The sequence below is a fragment of the Platalea leucorodia genome, assembly GCF_965183815.1.
Source record: "Platalea leucorodia genome assembly, chromosome: 5".
Taxonomy (NCBI): domain Eukaryota; kingdom Metazoa; phylum Chordata; class Aves; order Pelecaniformes; family Threskiornithidae; genus Platalea; species Platalea leucorodia.
Genome location: NC_138827.1, coordinates 76353932 through 76379063, shown reverse-complemented (window position 1 = coordinate 76379063; position 25132 = coordinate 76353932). Strand labels below are relative to the sequence as shown.

The 25132-nt window shown below is 37.9% G+C and overlaps 1 protein-coding gene across 1 annotated transcript in view; it reads right to left on the bottom strand.

Moving 5' to 3' along the window:
* Positions 1-25132, bottom strand: part of TTN (titin) — a 241644-nt gene that overhangs the window by 47395 nt on the left and 169117 nt on the right. The window contains exons 221-264 of the mRNA XM_082311459.1: positions 24800-25093; positions 24102-24401; positions 23687-23995; positions 23405-23595; positions 22500-22929; positions 21687-21995; positions 21126-21274; positions 21002-21034; positions 20773-20902; positions 20373-20672; positions 19968-20285; positions 19581-19877; positions 19174-19473; positions 18158-18472; positions 17913-18061; positions 16884-17034; positions 16512-16793; positions 16119-16421; positions 15731-16033; positions 15331-15612; positions 14571-14870; positions 14168-14470; positions 13740-14048; positions 13369-13650; positions 12841-13140; positions 12400-12693; positions 9336-12302; positions 8912-9232; positions 8514-8798; positions 8007-8306; positions 7374-7676; positions 5996-6271; positions 5582-5881; positions 5189-5491; positions 4649-4948; positions 4236-4523; positions 3851-4147; positions 3459-3761; positions 3060-3365; positions 1972-2259; positions 1574-1864; positions 1192-1479; positions 427-1017; positions 231-335 (exon numbers count right to left, since the gene is read on the bottom strand). Coding sequence (XP_082167585.1) covers positions 231-335; positions 427-1017; positions 1192-1479; positions 1574-1864; positions 1972-2259; positions 3060-3365; positions 3459-3761; positions 3851-4147; positions 4236-4523; positions 4649-4948; positions 5189-5491; positions 5582-5881; positions 5996-6271; positions 7374-7676; positions 8007-8306; positions 8514-8798; positions 8912-9232; positions 9336-12302; positions 12400-12693; positions 12841-13140; positions 13369-13650; positions 13740-14048; positions 14168-14470; positions 14571-14870; positions 15331-15612; positions 15731-16033; positions 16119-16421; positions 16512-16793; positions 16884-17034; positions 17913-18061; positions 18158-18472; positions 19174-19473; positions 19581-19877; positions 19968-20285; positions 20373-20672; positions 20773-20902; positions 21002-21034; positions 21126-21274; positions 21687-21995; positions 22500-22929; positions 23405-23595; positions 23687-23995; positions 24102-24401; positions 24800-25093 — 15045 coding nt within the window. The remainder of the gene's footprint in view (positions 1-230; positions 336-426; positions 1018-1191; positions 1480-1573; positions 1865-1971; positions 2260-3059; positions 3366-3458; positions 3762-3850; positions 4148-4235; positions 4524-4648; positions 4949-5188; positions 5492-5581; positions 5882-5995; positions 6272-7373; positions 7677-8006; positions 8307-8513; positions 8799-8911; positions 9233-9335; positions 12303-12399; positions 12694-12840; positions 13141-13368; positions 13651-13739; positions 14049-14167; positions 14471-14570; positions 14871-15330; positions 15613-15730; positions 16034-16118; positions 16422-16511; positions 16794-16883; positions 17035-17912; positions 18062-18157; positions 18473-19173; positions 19474-19580; positions 19878-19967; positions 20286-20372; positions 20673-20772; positions 20903-21001; positions 21035-21125; positions 21275-21686; positions 21996-22499; positions 22930-23404; positions 23596-23686; positions 23996-24101; positions 24402-24799; positions 25094-25132) is intronic.

Sequence of the window (25132 nt, the reverse complement as noted above, 5' to 3'; positions counted from 1 at the left end):
GTAAAAATATTGTTTCTCAGTTAGTCTTTTACCAACTTTTAAGTTAAATTTTTAAAAAAAATCATCATAGAGAAAGAGTAGGAAGTAAAACAGTGAAATTGATCAATCAATCAGTCAATCAGTCCCTCAATTTAAAGCATAAACATCTGATAGATAGTTTTGTCTTACCTGATGACAGAGAGAAAGAACTATTAAGAACTGAAATACTAGGGAGGCTTTTGGGGATATACCTGTGATTGGTGAGCCTCCAGTTCTTCTGGGATCGGTCCAAGTTAAAGCTACAGATTCATGCCGAACATCAACAATGTTGGGAGGTGGAGGAGCATCTGGCACATCTAAACAATATAAAAAAATACAGTAAGATTAAAAATAAATACCACTCCTAAAACATTTTCTTCAGTTTTGAAAATTATAATAGATACTTACCAAACGGATGTTTTGCAATGACCGGGTCAGATTTAAGACCTTCACCTACTCCATATTTATTTTCAGCTCTGATTCTGAATGTATATTCATTTCCTTCATGAAGTCTTGTAACTCTAAACATCGTTTTCTGGACTGCAGAGGCACAAGTCACCCACTTATTGTTTACATTATCTCTCTTCTCTAGGACATAGTTAGTGATTTCTGAACCACCATCATCTTTTGGAGGGCCCCACTTTAAGGTTATGGCATCGGCTGTGACTTCTTCAAATTTCACTGGACCTGTTGGTATGCCAGGTTTGCCAACAACTTTCACAGAAATAGTGCCTTCCTTGCTGCCAACAACATTCTTCAGAGTTATTGTGTATTTTCCAGCATCAGCTTTCTGGCAGTCATGTACTACAAGTGTGGTGTTAACTGCTGTAGATTCAAATGCAACTCTTCCACTCTCAGTAAGTGCCTGGTCTTCATCTTTCTTCCAAGTTACAGTTGGGACAGGTTTGCCTTTAATTGGGATTTTAAGACGGAAATTGCTACCTTCTTTAGCTATATAGCATAAATCAGGTAGATCTCTTAAATCAAGATCAGGTGCCACTGTAAAAATAAAAGAAACCAATTATTCAACTATGCATAAACTCTGTGATAAACTTAAGATGCTGTTTTAAAGGCATCTGATTTGTATGTATGCGTAATAATGACAGTAAGCATATAATAAATGTAATTTGGGTAAGTGAAGCATTAAGTTAATGATCTTAAGTTGCTTCTTACCAACATCATCTCTTGCCACAATTGTGAGCTCTGTTGGAGTTCCATATCCAGCATCATTCTGGGCTCTCACTCTGAAAGTGTATTCTTGTCCTTCTTTTAGGTCTCTCATTGAAAAATGGAGGTTTTTTGCCCGCATGACTTCTTGCCATTTATCTTCACCAATCAGGACCTCGACAACATATGCAAAAATACGGCTTCCACCATCACTGATAGGTTTTTTCCATACTAAATTGCATGATGATTTTGTTACAGCTGAAGCTTTTAGATCCACAACTGGCCCAGGTGTTTCTAGAAGGCAGAAAAGCATAGTAAGTGTCCATTCAAGCTAAAAATAAAAATGATTTGAATACCAAAATAGGCGAAATGGCTTAATTTTTCTTACCAGAAGCTTTAACAGCATCACGAGTTTCACAGGGGTCACCAATACCATACTCATTTTCAGCAAAAACCCTGAAGAAGTAAGATTTGCCCTCTTCTAAGTTAGTTATCCTGCAGCTTGTCTTTGGACATTCTGTTGTTACTGTGGACCATGACTTTCTTTCTGCATCACGTTTTTCAACGACGTAATTTGTGATTGGACTGCCACCATCTATTAGCGGAGGTTCCCATGTAATGAAGGCAGAATCCTTAGATGCTTCCTTTACAATCAGGTTAATTGGAGGCCCTGGAGTATCTAGATAAACATAACAACACCATATTTGATTTAGTAAACAAAATACAAAAAATTATCAGTTAAAAATTTAACAACTATATTATAATGGGGAAAACCATGACACTTACCAAGTACTTTTACAACAATGGTGTATGCCTTTTTGCCACAGATGTTCTCCAGACTGAGGACATATTTTCCAGCATCATATTTGTTTACATTTTCACAACGCAGGAAGGTATCAAAATCAGTTGACTTGATGTCTAATCCTTGTCTATCTCTTAGGTTGGCACCCACTTTAGACCATGTAATCTTCGGAGGTGGACGTCCTCTTACTGGCACATAAAGTCTCATTGTGACTCCAGCACGCAACACAAGGACTTTCCTTAGTTCTGCATCAAGTTCTCCTTCAGGAGGAACTGTGTGTTTAACAAAAAACCATGCAATTAAAACATCATCTTGAAGACTATCACTAAAGTTACTGTGACAAAAAAAGTCCCTCTCTACTGGCATTTCACTAGATTAACCAACTTGTTCTCATGCCCGTGATGATGTTAGTGAGTTAGCGTCCTGACTCCCATTTCAAAATCATTTGCAAACTTGGCATTTTCTTGCACTGATTTCACTTCCTTTTTTTCTGCCTTTTACCATTTATATTACTTATCATATGAAGAAGTCTCCTACTTCCTCTAGAAATCAAAGGAGTTTCAAAGCCTCCTGGACCGTACTGCTTATCTTGAACCAAGAATTCTGTGAAGCGATGCTTTTGTACATACAGCAAAATGCATACAGAAGCCAGTATGGCTCTTAAGGAATAAGCGTCATACAATTAAACAGTGTGCCACACAGATGCTTAGAATAGTAATCTTGGCTTCAAATTATTTAGAAGACATGAAGAAGACTGAAAGTTTTAAGAACAGAAGAGAGATCTGAAAAGTCTAATTTTAGGATTAGAAAAAGAAAAAATTCTTGAAGACCCAAAATAGGAGGCAGAAGAGTATCTGGCATGCAAACGAAAAAAGCAGACACCAGTCAGATTCTACTCAGTTCCTAACTGCCCTATTCTCTTCCAAATTAGCCACGTTTCACCTACATTTTTTGAGAAATTACATATTCCAAATTTATCTGCTTCTGTAATCTGTGACAAACCCCATCTTTGGAACCCATCCCATGAATTAAAGCAAAAGTCAACAAGCTAATTTGTTTTCAGTGAACGTACTTAAAATGTCTTTGGCAGTGTGTTTATCAGGAACATCACTTGGATCACTGTATCCAATCTTATTGACAGCATAAACACGGAACTGGTACTCTGTATCTTCTATCAGCCCTGTTACCACAAATCGCGTAGCCTGTAAGTTCTTGGGTAGATTGCATCTGACCCAGTTGTCTGTGTCAGCTCTTTTTGCTTCCACTAGATAACCAATAATAGGGCTTCCTCCATCATATGCTGGTTTGCTCCATGACAGGCTTATCGAATTACGAGTAGTATCAACCACTTTCGGGAAAGCAGGTGGGCCGGGAGGATCTGAGAATTAAAATAACATAAAGTTATTGTACCACATGTTGTACAAAAGTATTTGGAAATAACCACAGAAGATACCTGAGACTTTTTGCTTACATTGAGGATCACGAGCGTACACTGCTTTAGACGGTGCGCTAGGCTTGCCAGGTCCAGCCTTATTCAATGCTATCACCCGGAACTCATATTCTGTTCCTTCTTGCAGTCCAGTAGCCTTAACAGTTCTTTCAATTACAGGTTTTCTGTTTACCTTTGTCCAGTTAAGAGCTTTAGTTTCACGCTTCTCAAGTATATAACCAGTTATTGGGGATCCACCATCACTAGCTGGTGGCTTCCAGCTAACAGTCATAAAGTCTTTCGTTACATTGCTAATTATCGGTGGATCACAAGGTCCGGGTACATCTGTGAAGATTTATTTGAAAGTTATGTTCACATTTATAAGTGTACACAAAAAAACAGTGACTAATGAAGCTATCCCACAAAGCACTTACCATATGGATTCTTAGCAACTGCTGGTTCAGTCAAGATAGGGTCTCCAACACCATATTTGTTTTCAGCACATATGCGGAACTGATACTCATGTCCTTCTATTAGTTTCTCCACTGTGCAGCTTGTAATGGGTACATTGGCACTGACTTGGGCCCAGTTTGGTCTGCTTGTTTCACGCTTGTCCACAATGTAGTTAGTAATTTCTGAACCTCCGTCTTCCAGAGGAGGTTCCCAAGAAAGCATTGCATGATCTGCATACATATGCTTGATTTTAACGGAGGCCGGTGGACCAGGCTTATCTAGAAGAATTAACATCACATTGTTATAGCTCTATCTCTTGTTATATCATTGAACTACAAATGTATTTATTAACAGTCTTTAGCTTACCAAGTACTTTAAGCTTAATGGTTGCTGACTTTGATCCACTTGCATTTTCAGCAGTAATAGTATAGTCGCCTGTTTGCTTTCTGTTGACACTGAATAACTCAACTGTAGCAAGATTTCTCTTAGTGGTGATCTTAACACCTTCAGATGGCTTTAAGACTTCTCCTTCTTTCTTCCAGGTGATTGTTGGCATTGGCTTGCCATATACATTTGCCTCCAGACGCACATTAGTTCCAGCTTTTACTGTAAGCTGTGATTGCATAGACAGATCCAACTCTATTCTGGGGGGAACTGAAAGGGAAGAGCCCAAGAGTTAATCAGTCTAGTAAGAGATAAACATCTCATTCTTCACATGAGTGTTAGTTCAATATGCACAGGTTCTTATCAGAGTTGTCAAATGCTTTTACATTTCTTACCATTTTCTGGATGAATGGTCACTGGATCAGAAGGTTCTGAAGGTCGGCTAATGTTAACTGCTGTCTTGGCAATTGCTCTAAATTGATACTGAGCATTTTCTTCCAAATCAGTAGCAGTGTACTCTTCTAGGGGTATTTGATGTGGAGTTGTATTGCACCGAACCCACTTATCACCAGGTAATTTGCAAGCTTCAACAAAGTAGCCAATAAGTTTGCTACCACCATCATGCTTTGGCCTTGTCCATACCAGTGATACAGTACTCTTAGTGACATCAATAACTTCAGGTTTTCCAGGGGGATCTAAGGCAAATAAGATCATGTTATAGTCTGTTTTGTCAAAAAAGCTAACATTAAAAAAAAGGCTCTAATGGTGGTGGATCCTATTTACAGCATACCCACACAATGCACTCACAGTGCAGTCACAGTAAACATGAAAATATAAACATAAGGGCACACTGAAGATCATAAAGAGTTGCAGATACATTGAAAATGACCATAAAACCAGCAGTATGTTGCAAATTATTGGTATGTTTCACTTACCAACTGGTGCTCTTGCTGTGACAAACTCAGTTGGTTTACTAGGTTTACTTGCTCCAGCTCTGTTCAATGCATAAATTCTGAACGTATACTCAAGACCTTCGATGAGCCCCACACAAGGGTATTCTGTGGAGCGCACAGCTGTGTCGTTAGCTTTCACCCACAGTAAGCTGTTCCTTTCTTTGCGCTCAATGAGATAACCAGTGATTGGACTGCCTCCATCACTATCTGGTTTATCCCAGGCAACAAAAATGCAGTCCTTATTGACCTTGGTAACACGTGCATTCTTTGGTTCACTAGGAACATCTAGAAAGAAATACAAAGATGGATATCAATCATACGCTTTCTTACTAGGAGGACTAAAAAGAGAAACGCTACTATCAAAAACTGACATACCAAATGGGAACCTTGCAATCATCTTGCCAGAAGTAAGTGGCTCAGAAATCCCAAAACGATTTTCAGCACGAACGCGGAACATATACTCTTCTCCAGGAATCAGTTTTCCAATTCTGCAGCTTGTCTTTGTGACAGAAGCTAAAGCTGTTACCCAGTCTCCTCGGCTTACATCACATTTCTCAACTACATAGTTTGTAATGTTACTGCCACCATCTTCAAGAGGTATATGCCATGCAAGAGTGCAAGCATCAGCATCTATTTCAGAAATATCAAATGGAGGCTGTGGTGGACCTGGTTTATCTGCACAAAAAAGTATATTAAGAAAAAAGGGATGAAAGAAAATGGCAACCACTGGAATATATCAAAACTAGTTTTGTATAAATCTGGGTTTAAAAGTAATCAAATGGAACATACCCATGACTATCACTCTGATTTTCTGACTATCAGTACCAGAGCTATTTTCTGCAGTAAGAGTGTAAAAATCAGAATCTTTTCTAGTCACATCCTTAATGATAAGAACAGAAGACTTTTCTGCTTTATGCACAGCAAGGCGACTGGATGTAAGTACATCTTGATCTCCTTTCAACCATTTACAGACTGGCTGAGGCTTCCCATATACATGAGCTTCAATTCTCAGTTTCTTTCCAGCTTTAATATGAACATGATCAGGCATCAGGATCTTAGGTGGGACTGAAAAAAAAAATCACATACAGACATATAAATTCAACTTCTGTGACATATTAATGTACTTGTTCTTATGCTTGCATGTGAAAGTTCTCTGCTTCTTTCTCAAGTGGAATCACCCATAGGAATGAGTTGATAATTTTTAATTTAGGTTCCTCTTATGGACAACTAGAAATTCTGCAGTGGGCAATACCTATTCCAGTCTTACTTTTACAGTCTTGTACAGTTTATAAGAGAATATTTTTGAGTTTGGATTGCCTTCTCACATGTTTATGTAGAGACTTGTGCACTATTAATGCATGACACATAATTCCTCTTTGTATCTGGAACTTGTTGTTGCTCACTTATTGCTGACTTTCTACAAGACAAAGATGAAGGAGCAGAAAAGAAAGACTGAAGTTCTCGCTGAACTAAACCTGTTTTCACAGTCAATCTTTTTATACCCTTGAATTATTCTTCAAGTAGAGCCCCTTCTCCTACTTGTTCTTTTGCACAAAATCTTTCTGATTTCTTCCAGAAGAAACCTGGAAGTATGTTTGGTTTACTTTTCTTCCTGCCATTGGCTAGTTTTCATTCTATTTTGCTCCTGTACCTCTCTCTTCCTCTTTCCATGTCACAAACGAAGAAGGTTCTTCTCATCTGCCCCTTACCTCTGTGTCTTCCTGTGCCTCAGGGACCCTACCACCATAATTAGGCCAACCTGTCCTCCCTACCTTTCACTTTACATTCTCAACCAATTCTACAATATAAGCAACTTGTTTTCTTCTATCTTAAAACAGTTCCTACTTTTGGCCCCATTTATCTCTCAGACTACCACTCTGACTCTTTCATTTTAAGTTCATTGAAGATATTTGTTATTTCTCCTTAGTTCCTCTCTTCTGGTTCCAACTGAAACCATACCTGCAAAACTCTTTAATAATTCTGAATTAGTGGTCAACTGTCATCCTTTCTGACCTGTCAAAATATTCAATACAGTTAACCATAATGCTCCAGACGGCTTCATAAAGCATATGTCTTTCTGGGACTCACTCAAATAACTAGAATTCTTGCTCATTTCATTATTAAAGCAGAATATTGCAACATAGGTAGTATTTAAATTGTTACTTACTGAGTTGTTCTTTAATTTCAAATACTCCTTCAGTTTCTCTTGGCAAGCTTACTCCTACAGCATTTCTAGCTGCCACTCTAAACTTGTACTTCTTTCCCTCTTTCAGACCAGCTACAACAATGGAGAGATCTTTAACAACTGAATATTCTGTCCAGCGATCCGCTGGTTGCTCATCTTCTTTGTAGCTAACAATATACCCATCAACTTTAGAGCCTCCATCACGCAGTGGTGGCAGCCAGCCTAAAGTAGCACTGTTCTTTGTAATTTCAGTAACTTCAAGTTTTCTTGGTGGATCAGGTTCACCTTTCAGGGGAAAAAAAAAAAAAAAAAAGAAAGAAATACATTAAACATTGAATTTCCAAGATTTTCTGACTATTGAATACTTGTTGAATTATTGGATGGTATCTATGCTAACTCAATAAGGACAATATGGAAAAAAGCAAAATTCTTAATAGTTGCAAAGGTACTATATTCTTAGATTGTAATATTTGAAAGAAACTGACACAGAAATATTTATGTTTATCATTGAGTCGCTGGTAGCATTGTCCAATTTAGAAATACCAACTTTCCAAAAATGCAAAATCTTATTAGAATTAGAGAAAAACCATAAAGTGTGTATAAAGGCATACTTACTTAGGGGATCTGTTGCTAGAACTGGTTTTGGTATGTCACTCGGAACACCTGACCCATATTCATTTACTGCTGTTACTCTAAAGAAATATTCAGTTCCAGGCACAAGGTTAGCTATTTGGAAACTAGTTTTCTTTAGTTCTGCAGTGACTGTTCCCCAGGTCTTCCTGTCAGCCTCACGTTTCTGCAGGATGTAATGAGTCACTGGGCTACCACCATCATTCTCTGGAGGTGCCCATGAAAGATGGCATGACATCTTGGTGACGTCTGAAACCTTGAAGTCTGACACAGGTCCAGGAGTATCTATAAATAAATTTCAATTTATGTTAGTCTTTTCTTCTTTAGTAAGTTAAAATTAAAGGGGGCTAACAGCTTCCTATACAGGGGGAGTTAGTGTTAGCTGATACAGTTGTGCTCAAAAACTGTAGCACCTGGGGGTCATAAAAATTCCTGCAATGAACATTCAATATAGTTAAAAAATTGTCTAGAGGTATTTCTCTCATTACTTACCCAGAACTCTGACGTTCACAAATACAGCCTTTTCTCCAGCTACATTAACAAGTGTCAGGGAATATTTGCCTGAGTCATCACGTGTTGAATCGGGGATGACACAGAAGGCCATAGTGTCAACCAGATCAACTTGTCCTTTTCTGATAACATTATCAACACCCATTCTCCTCCAGGTGACTTTTGGTGCTGGGCGACCCCTAACAATGGCAAAAAGTCTAATAGGGCATCCTGCCCTGACTGTGACTAACTTTCTCATGCTTGCGTCCAACTCAATCTCCGGAGGTTCTGAAAGGCAAAATTAAAGAAATAAAATGCCAAGTTTAGCACATGAAATAAAATAAAACCAGAGCAAATAAAGATTCTATGTAAATACTCATAAAAAGGATGGGAAAAATCACCAAGTATTTCTTTGGGAGACACAGCTTCTTTCAGTTCAGCTGGTCGGCCAAGGCCAACCTGGTTTTGGGCAGAAACTCTGAACTCATATAATTGATTCTCATCCAGGCTGGTGGCTGTAAATTCTGTATGAATAACTTGGGCAGCAACATTGCATCGTTTCCATCCTGCTTCAGGATCAGCACCCTCAACTTTTGGTCTAATTTCCACAACATATCCAATAATTGGAGCACCCCCATCATACACTGGTTTTCCCCAGCCAAGGGTTATGGAACTCTTTGTGCTATCAACCACTCTCAAGTTTGTGGGAGGACCAGGTGGTTCTGAAAGACAATAAAAATTACAGATAAGAACACAGTTGTGCAATTTAGCAGTCTGTTATGTTAATATTAAAACAAAATACAGTAGAATACAGTGGTATGATACCTATTGGGTCTTTTGCTACTACAGGTCTTGATGGCAAGCTTGGTTCTCCAAGTCCGACTTCATTTTCGGCACTGACACGGAACTGGTATTCATGACCAGGGATGAGATTAGTAACCTTCTTGCGTCTCTCTGGGATTGCAGTCTTAGTAACAGGAACCCATCTTAGTGATCGTTTCTCTTTCTTCTCTAAAATGTATCCTGTAATTGATTTGCCACCATCATATTCTGGTGGATTCCAAACTACAGTCATCTCTTCTTTGCTAACTCTTGTGACATCTGGAGGGTCAGGGCGTCCAGGTCTGTCATATTTTGTTTTTGCAATAATTGGGTGTGTTTCTGTTGGTGGACCAGTGCCCATTTTATTCTCTGCACGAACTCTGAATATATATTCATTACCTTCAATGAGGCGTGTCACATTTGCATAGTTTGTTAGGACAGAGGAAGAGTATGTAGACCAAACCATACGCTTGCTTTCACATTTTTCCAGGATGTAATTCTGTATTTCACAACCACCATCATCTTCTGGAGGGTCCCAAGTAACAGTACATCTGTCACTTGAAATGTCAGTGACTTTCAAGTTTCTTACAGGACCTGGTTTATCCAAGACAATAACAGTAGCGTATGCTACGAAACTACCAGCTGTGTTAGTTGCAGTAATCACGTATTTCCCACCATCACTACGCCTTGATTGTGTGAGAACAAACTTAGATGTGTCAGAAGTTGTTTCAATACTGACTCTTGGAGATCTGGTTAGATCTGTGGCATCTTTGTCTTTTGTCCATACAACTTCAGGCTGTGGTTTTCCTCTGACTCCAGCCTCAATTCTAATTGTGTCACCTGCTTTCACAGTTAGCACCCCACTTAACTTCAAGTCTAGCACTGGTTTCTGCAGATCTTCCTTCACAACAACTTCAGCTGTTCTTACCCAGTCACTTTCACCTGCCTCATTCTTGGTTTGAACTCGGAACTGGTAAATCTTATTTTCAACACATTTATCTACCATGTAGTGTGTTTCCTTAATGCTGCCTTTGTGAACCCTTTCCCATTCATCTGAATCTTTCAGTTTTCTCTCAACATGATAACTTAAATTGGGACTTCCACCATCATAATCTGGCCTTCTCCATTTCAGATATACAAATGTCTTTCCTTTCTCCGCGATATGAAGATTTTCTGGCTCTCCAGGCTTGTCAATAGGATTGATGGCAAGGATGGGAGTCTTGGTCTCAATGCAAGGACCTGGACCTATTTTGTTTTCTGCACAAACTCTGAAGAAGTATTCACGGTTCTCTATAAGATTTGCCTTTACTAATCGTTTAGTGATATCAGAGGAGACAATTGACCATCCCCTCTGGTTTGGTTGACGGTACTCTACTATGTAATTTGTAATTTCAGAGCCACCGTTATCCACTGGACTCTCCCAAGCGATCATACAAGAATCTTTTGTGACATAGCTTATTTTCAGGTTCTGACATGGTCCAGGTCTGTCAAGTACATTAACAACAGCAAAAGCTTGAGCATGTCCACAGCTGTTCTTAGCTGCTATTATATATTTGCCATGATCAGATCTTTTGGCTTCTTTCACTTGCAGTTCAACATTAGGTAGATCATGGACTATTTCAACACGCTTTTCTTGGACTAGTACCTTGCCATCTTTAGACCATGTTATGTCAGGATCTGGCCTGCCTTTTACTTTACCAGTTATACGGATTGTTTGGCCTACTCGGACAGTAATTAAGTCTCGACAGGTCACATCTAGGCTTACTTCTGGAGGAGAAAGAATATCCTTTGCAAGTACAGTTTCTGCCAGTTCTCTTGGTTCTCCTTCTCCCACAATGTTGACAGCTTTTATGCGGAATTTATACTCATTTCCTTCTATTAACCCAGGTACTCTGAAAGCACACTGTCTAATGAGTTCATCCTTATTAATCCTATTCCACTGTGTGGTTCCAGTTTTCTGACATTCCACAATGTATCCCAGAATCGGGCTGCCACCATCTTTGAGGGGCTTTGTCCACACAAGATCAGCTGTTTCTTTGGTTTTGTCTTTTAATTTTGGATTTATAGGTGGTCCAGGAGGAGTGATAGGACGTGACGCTTTTATTGGATCAGAGCTTGGAGATGGTTTGCTTAAGCCCACCATATTTTCTGCAAAAACTCTGAATTCATATGTGTTGCCTTCAAAAAGACCAGTGACTCTGTATTTCATATCAAGTATTGGTGTCTTATTGACACGCACCCATTTGCCAGATGCTTCCCGACGTTCAAGTATATAACCAGTTATTGGAGTTCCACCATCAGATTTTGGTAGGGTCCAAGACACTGTTGCAGCATTTTCTGTAATATCATAAACAGTTGGTTTACCAGGTGGGGATGGTGGATCAAACATATGTTTAGCGACTGTTGGTTCTGAATCAAGGGGTGCACCAATGCCTATCTTATTTTCTGCCCGAACACGGAAAATATATTCACAGCCTTTCTGCAGTCGTGGAATCTTAATTTTTGTGTGACTTGTTCCAGAGCTAACCACTCCCCAAGTTTCTTTCTTTGATTGACGCTTCTCAACAATATAATTTATTATAGGACTCCCACCATCATCTCTAGGAGGGCGCCAAGAAATAACCATATGTTCTGGTGTTACTTCAAGAATATTAATAGGACCAGTTGGTGGGCCAGGAACATCCAAAACTGTAAGATGAAGAGCAACAGTTTTGCTGCCAGCTGCATTAGATACTGTGAGTAGATATTCTCCTGTGTCTTTTCTTATACAGTCTTTGATGGTAAGTACAGTGGAATAATCGTCAGTCTCAATCTTGTGTCTGCCATCGGTTTTAATTTCAGTGCCATCAGTAGCCCATTTTGCAGTGGGAACTGGAACACCTCTCATAATCGCTGGAAGTCTCACTGTGGTGCCAGCTTTAACAACAAGACCTTCAATTAGCTTCACATCTAGTTCCACGGATGGAGGTACTGAAATGAGAGAAAAACAGAAATTACCTTTTCAGGGGAAATGCTTAAAGAAAGAGAGAAAAAAATCAGTGAAACAACATGAAAAACTAAAAATTACCTAGTTTTTCCTGACATTCTATTGGTATAGTTGTATCTGGAAGGCTAAGACCAACAATATTCTGAGCCTTCACACGGAACTTGTATATTTTTCCTTTTTGTAGGCCTGTAACAACACAGTCTAGCATAGGGACTGTCTGGAACTTTGTCCACTCATCTGCACCATCTTCTTGATATTCCACCAAATATCCAGTTATCTCAGCACCACCATCACGATCTGGTCGATTCCAAACAAGGGAAACTTCAGTCTTGTCAACATCTACGTGATGCAGATTCTTTGGTGGCCCAGGAGGATCTTGTAAAATACAAAACCAAAATGGTTACTAGGATGGCCAATCTATGGTAGCAGTGTACCATGTTCACATTAGTACCAACAAGACAATCTCAAAAATTACCAAGAACAATATGAACAAAACAAATCATAAAACTGAAAAACACTTACGCAGTGGATCTATAGCTTTAATAGGCTTGAGTGTTTCCACATATGGACCTCTGCCGAACTGATTCTCAGCTGCAACTCGGAAGAGATACTGAGTGCCTTCTATCAGATATTTAGCCATGTGACTGCGTTTCTTGGAGGATGACGAGATGGCTACCCACTGTGCAGAAGCTACATCTTTCCTTTCCACCACATAGTTGGTAATGACAGAGCCACCATCATCTTCTGGTTCCATCCAAGTGAGATAGCAAGAATCACTTCTAACTTCACTGACTTGCAGATTTCTGGGTGGACCAGGCTTATCTAATATTGACAAAAATTGAATCTGTTATTTATTTGATAACAAAGCATTTTTTACAAGACTTAGTAAATTTCAAGAGAAATTAATATATTTCATATAATTTTTAGTCCTTTTCTACTGTGTGTTTCTTATAACTAGGTTTATTAATATTTTCCAGACATTCCTTTATTTCTTAATCTCTAATTATAGAATAAAAACATGCAGTATAAAAGGAATGTCAAAAAGATTACCTAAGACAACAACTTTTACTGAAACAGTCTTTGAACCAGCTGGATTTTCAACTGTCAGGGAGTAAACTCCACCATCTTCATGGACAGTGTTACGAATTTCAAGTTTACTGCCAACTCCTGTGACCTCAATATCAGCTTTGGGTGAGACCTCATGATCTTCTTTCTTCCAAGAAACTTTTGGGAATGGAACACCTTTAATAACAGCACTAAGTCTCAGGGTATCTCCAGCTTTTACATGCTGTTCTCGGGCCATATTAGCATCAAGTATCAGCTCAGGAGGTTCTGGAATGAAAATTATATGTTTTTAGAAAATGAAAAAAAAAAAAAAAAATCTCTTCTTAGGTAAACTTATCTGATTTTATTAAACTCACCAAGTCTGTCCTTTACTTCTACTGGATCAGGAACATAGGCTGGTTCAGATTCACCTGCTGCATTGACTGCCTTGACCCTGAACTTATAGGTCAAACCCTCAGTAAGGCCAGTGACTTTGTATTTTGTTTCAGGACAAGAATCTGCTGTAAGATTGGCCTTTTTCCATTCTTCGTCTCCAACTTTCTGGTACTCAACAAGGTAGCCAATTATCTTGCCATTACCATCATGGCGCGGCGGTTGCCAAGATAAATCAACTGAGTTTTTAGTTTTATCTATTGCTTCTGGATTAACAGGTGGACTTGGTTTTGCTGTTAAAAAAGCAGAAAAAGAAAGAAATGGGGAAAAAAAGGAAACTATTAGAATTATTTTCTAACTGAAATGAAGAGTGCATTAAAATTTCAATGAGAAATGAAATTTAATACTTTACCGATTGGATCTCTAGCAAAAATTGGCTTTGATGGTGGACTAGGATCACCAATGCCAATTTCATTTTCTGCTGAAACACGGAATTCATATTGACAGCCTTCAAGGAGGTCAGGTACTTTGAACTGAGTACCGGGGAAAATCGGGTCTTTGGTAACTCTGACCCATCTTGTAGCCATTGTTTCCTTCTTTTCTACAATATAGTTTGTTATTGGCTTGCCTCCATCATATGGTTTGTTCCAAACCACTACTGCAGAGTCTTTGGTAACATCCTTAATGATTGGTTGCTCAGGTGCATCAGGAACACCTGGGCGGGAAAAAAAAAAAAAAAAAAAAAAGAGTTTATGAGCACTACAAACAGAGTAAAGATTAAAGTATCAAAGTAAGATAGCAAATGAATAACATACGGAAACGGTCCTTGGCTTTCATCTCATCAGAGATGAGAGGATCACTTATGCCGTAAAGATTTTCAGCATAAATTCGAATTTGATATTCTCTTCCTTCAAGCAGCTTAGGAATTTTGCATGTTGTCTTAACTGTAGCAGATGTAACTGGCATCCACATGTCTCTGTGTGCATCCTTCTTCTCAATAATGTAGTTTGTAATTTCACTGCCTCCATCATCTAATGGAGGTTTCCAGGAAACTATCATATGATCTTTATGAACTTCATCAAATATAACTGGGCCTACTGGAGGTGATGGGCGATCTGTTTAAGAAAAAATAAAGCATACCCACACTTTTATATGAACTTCACATAATGACATAGATTAAACAGTGTCAATACAGTAAATATTTTATGAAATTAGAAACTTGGCATTACAATTTTAATAAGGAATCAAGACCTCAAGACTATTCCTCTTTAATACATGTTTGACTCACTGGACTTAATTCCTTAATGCTTATAAGGTATTTGATGACGAAAATTTTCTACACTGTTGACATTCTTTAAATGCATGTAGAGACATTACATTATTCATGCTGAATAAACTAAGCCAGATTTAACTATGTACTCAAAATTAATCAATAGTATTTCAGTATAAATGAGAATGCAGTAAATCAAATTACTGTAATAAAGAACACATTTTTATATTTACATTTTATATAATTCAATTAATTCTAAGCACTACTAAAAATAACATACAATACCGTTGCTCAGTAAAACCTACCAACAACATTAACTTGACAAAATCCTTTTCTTGATCCTGTGCTGTTCTCTACAGTTACACAATATTTGCCTGAGTCTTCACGGACAGATTTTAGTATCCCCAAGCAAAGAGTTGTAGGAGTTGTCTTGATCTTTGTACGGTCATCTTCTTTCACAACAATATCATCCTTTAGCCAAGTAACCTTTGGTGCAGGCTTGCCTGAGTAACGTCCAGTCAGGCTGAAAGCTTCACCAACCCGAACAATGAGCTTGTCTCTAAAGTCAAGGTCAAGTGATGGAGGAGCTGAAAGACAATATTAAAAAACACAATGCTCACAAATGTCAGCAATATTAATAAGAAAAAGGAAGGAGTCAGTAAATGTAATCGCTGTTTTCAAAAGAAATCTGAAAAAGATACATACCAATTTCATCCTTGCATGTGATCGGTTTTGTGCAAAATGATGGCTTGCCTTGCCCCACAATATTGCAAGCACTCACACGATACTCATAGGTGTCACCCTCTTTCAAGCCTTCTACAGTATATTTCCTATCAAGCATTTTCTCCTTTGTAACTTTATGGAATTTCTCTTTTCCAATGAGACGGCTCTCTAGAACGTACATGGTGATATCCGAGCCTCCATTATATTTTGGAGGGTTCCAAGTTAATGTAACAGAGTTCTTGGTAACTGCTTTTACTTCCAGGTCTTCTGGACGGTCAGGAACAGCTGTGAATAAACAAAAAAACATGGTAAATGCATTCTTCTGCATATTCATTTCATGACAGTAATCTAAACCCAAAAGTATACTTACTTATTGGATCTCTAATGACAAGCTCTTTTGTTGTCTCTGTGAATGGACCCATGCCAATTATATTCTCAGCTGCAATTCGGAAAAAGTAGGCTTTCCCTTCAGTGAGTCCCTGAACAGTAGCATTCTGCCTTGTAACTGTGTAGCTTACTGGAGTCCAAGCTCTATGGTCAGATTCACGTTTTTCAATTATATAGTTGGTAATAGGAGAACCACCATCATCTTCTGGAGTAAACCATGTCAATTTACAAGAGTCATTGGTTAGGTTCTCAGTAAGGAATGGCATTCCAACTGGGCCTGGTACATCTGAAAGCAAAGAAGAAATGGAGTATTTAAGTATACATGCTGAATGTTGTGGAATTTTACTTGTTCACAAGTACTGAAGTTGCTATTTACCTAGCACATCAACAATAATAGTCTTCTTCCGCTCACCACCGGCATTTTTAGCAAGAAGAGTGTATATACCCTGATGGCTCCTTTTGCAATTCTTGATGACCAAAGATGAACTAATAGCTGTTTCTTCAATTCTGGCTTCTTCTGGTAAAGCTTGGTCATCCCTGCTCCAAGTCACTGTTGGAGCTGGTTTTCCTGAGACATATGCTATGATTCTAATTACTCCTCCAGCATGAACAACAATTCTGTCCCGGACGCTTGCATCCAAATTAATATCAGGAGCCACTGTGGGAGGTGAACAAAACAAATCAATGAATTTTTTCTTCCTCACTTCGACTCAGAGGTACTAAAAATGTAAATATAAATGATAAATACCAATTCTGTCCTTCATTTCAATAATGTCTGTAACTTCTCCAGGCTCTCCGATGCCAGCAGCATTCACTGCTCTAACTCTAAATTTGTAAAAACATCCTTCTTTTAATCCTGCCACAACGAACTTGGTTCCTCTAATTTCTTTATCTTTTACCTGGAAAAATATTATAACATCAGCTAACATCAAGGTATCATCAATCTCTTTGTGATGTTTGAAACAAATCTTAAATCAGATGTTGTTTCAGATTTACAGGCACAAGACAGTCTTAAACATACATGGATCTAGCTCACATAGAATTCTTCAGAATCTGTGTAAAGAAATACAGGACACGAACATACAAGCCATTCTGAAGATTCACCTTTTTGATAATTCTAACAGACAAGGATGTTACAGCAATTACAATAGTCTGTGGTCTCAGAAGAATTACATGTGTTATTGGACAAATAAACTCATATACATGAGACTTGCAAAAAGAAAAAAAAGGAATTCTTTGTTCTTTTTAAACCCCAATATGAAGCCATTTACCTGGAAACTGCAGGAAATTTAGGTATTACTTAAAATGCACCCAAATGTTTATGGAGATATAGAAAAAAAGAGAAGGTATGCATCAGTTAAATTTTCAGTAATGCATTATTGAAAAAAGTAGGAAAATGTAGGGACATAGTAGTTGCAAATAATTTGGCACAGTCTGACACCAGTAAGACTTACTTTTGTGCCAGTTCTAACTTGATCTTGTTTTCTGTTCTTTTATCTCCAGTTACCTACATATTTTCTCAGAACTTTAAACAGAAATTTAAAAATTCTAAGTTTAGGAAACTGCAAAGTTAACTTGATGGTGTGGAGGGGCAACTACTGATTTCTACATTTGATCTTATATTTTAAACATGAAGATAATTATGATGCAAAAATATGAACTTTTAGAAAATAACTTGCATAGTGAAAATGTGTAAAAAATATTTTTTCTGCAGGGATTTCTTTTGATAGACACACAGAGAAAAGAAATGCAGATTCTGTAAGAGTTTTCCACCTACCCGTTCCCATTCTTCCTTTCCTTCTTCTTTATACTCAACAATGTATCCAGTGACCCTAGAACCTCCATCCTTTAGTGGTGGAGTCCACTCCAAGTCTACAGAAGACTTTGTCCAGTCAGTAACTTTTGGAATAGGAGGACCAGGTGGGGCTGAAAAATATCATCGTGCCATTACAGCATAACAATATATTCTATGTTCTTATTTGAGTATTTTCAAATTCAAAAATAGGAATCTAAAATATTTACCAATAGGATCTCTAGCAATTGCTGGATCAGATGGCATGCTTGGTGGACCAACACCAGCTGCATTGATAGCTGAAACACGGAACTGATATTCAGAGCCTTCAATAAGACCTGTAACTTTGTATGAAACCCCCAGTGTCATAGGTTTGATAGGATCACGGTTAACCCTGGTCCATCTCTTTCCGGTAGTCTCTTTGCGCTCCAACCAGTAACCAGTAATAGGAGAGCCGCCATCATGTTCTGGTTCTTCCCAGTTTACAGTCATTGAGTCACGTGTTATACTGCTAACTGTTGGCTTGTCACAAGGTCCAGGAACAGCTGGGGGAAAAAATTCACACATAGCTTGTAAAAAAAAAAAAAAAGCTAAAGGAAGATGGAGATAGCCAGAGTGCAAAACAGAGTTATGCACTCACATGGTCACAGTTTCATTAGGTAGTTACCTATCTGCACGAGACTCCTTCCCTCATTCTCCTTCCCATCCCTGTTCAGGTACATATACTTCTGTGAAACATGAAGTATCTTTCCTTCAAATAACAATTGTCAAAAAAGAGTTTTTCTCGCCTTCCTGGATCAGTACCTTATTTCAGTGCCCAGTCTAACCTTCGATGTTTTAAGAATGATTTTCTCTTGCCAGCCTAATATTCCTTCTACATCAGAACTATTCTGCCTAATTTCTTTTTCAAAACAGAAGGCAGGAAATGGACTCTTCCTGATCTATAAGGTCAATAATGTCAAATAGAACAGAATGACTTGAATCTTATAAGATAGACCCTTATTCATATATTTAAACCTTAAAGAAGTTTTAGATTGTATTTTAATGTATAACAAGGAGGGAGAAAAGTATTTTTAAGTACTACATGTGCTTTTAAGAACTAACTACTAATGCCAAAACTCTTCAAGCTATTCTAGAAAATTTACTTACATGAAGAGAGAAAAGTAGTAGTGGTATTTAACAGATGCTGTACACACACTAGCGTATGAAAACAACTGACATAATTTGAAAGCATATTCCTACTTACTGAAAAGGTTTCGTGCTGTTTCTGGTTCACTATCCAAAGGTTCTCCAATACCATATTTGTTTTGTGCCATAATGCGGAACACATATTCATGGCCTTCCATTAACTTGGGAACAGTGAATAAGCATTCCTTAGGTTCATTAGTAACGGGTACCCAAGTCCTCCTATTTGCTTCTTTTTTCTCTATAACATAGTTTGTAATCTTAGAACCACCATCATCTAATGGAGGAAGCCATGATATTGTCATTTTATCAGCCAAAATGGATTCAAATTTAATAGGTCCCACTGGAGGTCCAGGACGACCTAAAAGATACATTTTTATAAAGAAGAATTAATTCAAATGCTATTAAAATAAAGTATCACATGAATGTTATCAATTTATGCAATGCATAAGAGTTCTTGATATCTACCCAGAACATTTAGTCTCATCTCCTTTGAAGCAGTTCCCAGATTATTTACAGCTGTTATAGTATATAAGCCTGTATCACTTCTGCGAGACTGTTGAATCAATAAAGTGCAAGTATCTTCACCAACGATCTTGTTGACATGTTGATCATACAGCACTGGCGTTTTGTCATCTGGTTTCTTTGGAGAAGCTTTTAGCCATGTTAATGTGGGGAAGGGTACACCCTTTATCTTGGCCACAATGTTAACATCTGTTCCTTCCTCAACCTCCATAAATTCTTTGAGTTCAATAGATGGTGGGCCTACAATGAAATGTAGAAAAAATTAACACACAAAAGTACTTCATAATTTTAAAATGGAATTTGTATTTATTGGTATCAGTTAGTACTTACATGTCTGGTCTTTGACAACAAGTGGGCCAACAGTGGCTGAAGGTCTGCTAGGACCTGCTATATTTACAGCTTTGACTCTGAATTCGTATTCTCCACCTTCTACGAGATCCTCAACAGTAAACTTTGTTTCCTCGACGTCACGTCTGTTGCATTGCTTCCAAGTCTCTTTCACTTCTCCAGTACGATCCCAGCGGAGACATTCAACATTATAATGTGTAACAGGAGCTCCACCGTCATTCTTTGGTGGTTTCCATGACAAGCTCACTGTGTTCTTGGTTACAAGGCCAATCTTTAGTTTAATAGGTGGATCAGGAGGATCTTCACAAACAAAACAGAAATGTGAATAAATTCACTGTACAGTACTATCTAGTTTTAAAGAATTTGTTTGACTTTGATTTCACTTACGGATTGGATCCCTGGCTGTGGTCCGTTGGATGGTTTCTGCAGGAGGGCCAACACCAAAACGGTTTTCTGCACGTACCCGGAAGAAATACTCTTGGCCAGATATGAGATCAGGTACAACAAAGGAAGTACTTCCACAGTTTGCATTGACTTTAGTCCAGGCCTTCCCATCAATAGTTCTTTTCTCTATAACATAGCCTCTGATTCTATCTCCACCATCATCGTCTGGCATCTTCCATGAAAGTTTACAACTACCTCTTGTGATATCACTTACTTTTAGGTCTTTTGGTGGACCTGGGACATCTGTTAAGGTAAAAGCACAACAGAAACAATTTTACATAAATGTGTAGAAAAATAAGACTAAAACCTAGTATTTGAATACTTCAATATGTGTAAGCCATACCAAGCACGTTGACTCTGATATGCACAGTTTTTTGTCCTGCTTTGTTCTTTGCTGTAATACTGTATCGTCCAGAATGACTTCTGTTGCAGTCAGGGATGGTAATCACTGAACGTGTGTCAGTTGCTTCTACCTGTGTATTATAGAAAGAAAGAGAAATTATAGATCAACTTTAAATATTTATGTTTGAAAAATGCAATAATACTAAAGTTACAAAAATTGTTTGCTTTACCTGAGCTTCTTCAGGTACATTATGACCTCCCTCCTATAAACAAAGGGAAATAATGTAAATATAAAAGGGGATAGGCTTAAATGTCTAGAAACACATGTAGAAAAAAGCTTTTTCTTTTACTAACCTTTGCTGTTGTCTTTGCTTTTCCTTCAAACTCCCAAAATGTTTTTGGAACTGGACGACCTTTGATAACAGCTGGGATTTTAATTGTTGTGCCAGCACGACAAGAGAGGAAATCCTGTGCTCCAATATCAAGGAAGATTTCTGGTTCCTCTGCAAAAATATTTTAATATATAAATTTTAAGAGCTATTGAAAATAAGTTTCTGTCAGCATGGAGCTAAAACACCACACAAACATTCAGAATGCATGTTTATGTGAGGAACGTTGGGTGTGCAAAAAGGAAGCTGGGAAGTATATGAATAGAAAAAATTGTGGAAGTAATTTCTTCATAAAATACACATTATTTCCTTAGTATGACTGTAGGTGCTCATCAGTTTTCTAATGGATCCTGCCCTGGTAATGGTCATCATGACACTTTCAAAAATGTGTGTCAATCTTTTGTTACATTTTTGCACAATTGTTCGTTCTGTTTCGACTTTGGCTTGCTTGGCATTCTGCTTGAACATTCACAGCAGTAGGTGGCATTTAGATATAAATACCCAAGTTAATTATGAGAACACTTACCTAGAATATCTTGGACAGGTATTTCTGATGTTGCAGGACTTGGTTCTGATTCTCCAGCAGCATTTACAGCTTTCACCCTAAATCGGTATTTTCTGAGCTCTTTCAAGTTGGGAATAACACATTCACAAGTAGGAAAGAGTTTGTCTCCTTCATTCACCTTCTTCCAGTCAGTACTACCTTCATCTTGCATTTCAACAATATATCCTTTTATAGGACTACCACCATCCTTTTGTGGAGGCTTCCACGCAAGAGCTATAGATGATTTGGTTTTGTCTTTGACCTCTGGGCAAGATGGTGGACCAGGCACAACTTGTAAAACAAGAGCAAGTAAAAATTACCTGAGAGTTAGTGTCTGCCTATACTTTTCTGAATAGTTTCTAGAAGAATGCAAGTATTTTAATTTTCTTCTGTCATACATAGAGTGCATGATCCTAGAACATGCATACTAATTACATATATTACACGTATTATTAAGGGATACTTTAGGTACAAGGCATAAAGGTTTTAACAATAAGGAAAAACAATAATATAAAAATCTGATTCTGAACTCAAGTTTATTTGGCAATGTTTGCATTGGTGTAATCACAGTTTAATGTTCATAAAAGAGGTAAAAAAATAAATTAAAGCTAATTATTTTTAAAACAGTGAAAAACAGCAAATCAGGAAACTTACTTTGTGTCAATATATTCTTTTTGGTTTAATGAAAACAATGCATTGGATTAATTGAACTGAATTCAATGCAAATAATAGTAGCACATTTTGGTTCTGGTATAATATAGTCCTTAAAAACTGTCATACAAATTATATACTTACATATGGGATCTGCTGCTAAGGCAGGATCTGACGGTTCACTGGGAGGGCCAATTCCAGCAAGATTTTCAGCCATAACTCTAAACTGGTATTCAACACCTTCAGCCAAACGAAGCACATTGTACTGTAGACCTTTTACTGATGGTTTTGTTACAGGAGCCCTGTTAACACGTGACCAGTAGACACCTCCCACCTCTCTCTTCTCCAACCAATAGCCAGTTATTGGGCTGCCACCATTGTCCAAAGGAGGCTCCCAAGTCACCAGCATTGATGATCTGGTGCGATCTAAAATTTTTGGCTTTCCAGGAGGTCCAGGAAGGCCATAGGGATCCTTAATAACAACTTTTTCTGAGAGGCATTCATCACTTATTCCATATTTGTTTACAGCCCGGACTCTAAATTGATATTTTTCATTTGTTGCAAGATTCCATACCTGAAAAATAAGGTTTAAATCAATATTTGGCTACTTTCAGAATAAACTTACTTGAAGTTATGCAGTGGTTTTCGCTTTAAATTCTGTCTTGGAATCTCATTGGCATACGTATGCTTATGTACTACACAGCTGTATGTAATGCCCTAGGGATATTCTTATTTCAGGTGCATAGGATCAAACATAAATAAAAATGTCATCATGTTTGTTTTTGCAGTTGGTAAAGCTATGAATAATGCTGGGAAACGGAAAGGAAGATGTCTTCTAAACTCAGCTGAGATTAAGCAGCAAAAGAGAACAATTTCTTTTGTTTTGTCACATGAGGAAAACACATATACATGGATGCGCAACATTCATCCAGTAATTCTGGAGTCTAAATGGAGCACGAGCACAGGTATCTATGCAAGTAGCAGTTTTCATTAGATGTGTACTATTGTTACTTTGTGTGCGTACTAAAGAAAGATATTTTATAAATTACCCCAAATCTTCTCTCAACAGCACTTTTGGAGACTTCTTCCCACTCAGATTTCTTTCTACTAGCATCACGTTTCTCAATAATATAATGGGTAATTTCACTACCACCATTATCAAGAGGTGCATCCCATGTTAAATAGCATGATTCTGCTTTAATATCAGAAACAGCAAGATTTCTTGGTGGAGAAGGACGATCTGTATGAAAGCAAGAGAGCATAGAATTAGGTTAAGAAAAAGGCAAAAGCATTTTATTAGCTGTCATTTTATTAAAATGTCGCATCCTTACCATACACTTCAACATGCACATTGCGAAATGCAGTGCCAAGACGATTGGAAGCTCTCACAGTGTAAGTGCCTTTATCATCCCTCACTGCTGCAGGCAGGATAAGTTCAGTTTTTGCCTCACTTCTAGATACTTCTTCCTTGGTTATCTTAAGTGCACTGGATGTTTGGTCAATTAAAACTTCATTCTTGTCCCATTCAATCTTTGGCATTGGCAGACCTGTCACATCAGCAGGAATATTAACTGGTTCTCCTGCCTTCACTTTGATAGTATCTCCTCTCACAGCCAAGCGTAATGTAACAGTTGGAGGTACTGAAAACAAGAAAAAAAATGACAGTGTGAAGATGGAGATGAAACAGAGAAATTGCCTTGCACTGTTCTGGAGATATTCGTATGGATTTCTTTAAAGCAGATATACCTTCATCATCTTGTATAACTACATTGAGGGGCAACGATGGTTCACTTTCTCCAATAGCATTGACAGCTTTGACACGGAATTCATACATATGAAGTTCATCAAGTTTTTCAACGAGAAGCGATGTTGTTGGACAGAGCCTTGCATTAACTCTTTCATAGTCTTTTGAATCATGTCTCCTCTTCTCAACAATGTATCCCAAGACAGGACTGCCACCATCACTACGTGGAGGCTTCCAATCAAGCGTAATGGTTGACTTTGTCCTCTCTGTGTACATGAACCTCTCAGGTGCTGTTGGAGGACCTATTAACACAGAGAAAACATAATGAAAAAAACATTTAAAAATTAGAGAATTTTTAATCATATGAATACAGTAGCTCTGTTTTTTTAAAGCCATAGCTTTTGTATGCAAAGTAGGTGAGTATGGTTATGGATAGCATAAAGTTTCTCATGTATGTGGATAAAAAGGTAACAAGTAGTGTCTCCGTAGACATCAGTATTTTGTTACATAAAGAACCATAGTAGTTTTACAGAACTGATTCAGAGATCTGACTGAAGTAATTAATCTAAGGCAGATGCCTTATCCAGGTAGTGGAAAAGTAAATACACTTTCTGTATAGAAAGCAATCCACACAACAATAAGTTTTATTAATCTATAATTAAAAATTGTTTAAAGAACCCCATAAAATCAGTCATCTTACCTAATGGATCAACTGCAAGAATGGGTCCTATTTCAACAGGTGGACCAGTACCAAACTTGTTCTTGGCGCTAACACGGAATTTATATTCCTGCCCTTCAACTAGACCTGTAATATCACATTTAGATCTCTCTGTGTCTATAGCTAGTCTCCATGTATGCATTTTGGCATCCTTCCGTTCAACAATGAAGCCTATGATATCGCTGCCACCATCATCTTCAGGATCAGACCAGTTAAGCAAACACATCTTTCTGTTTGTGACCACTGGCTTTAGGTCAAGGACTGGCCCAGGAACATCTGAAAAACAAAACCAAACAAGCAGGATAAAGCCCAAAG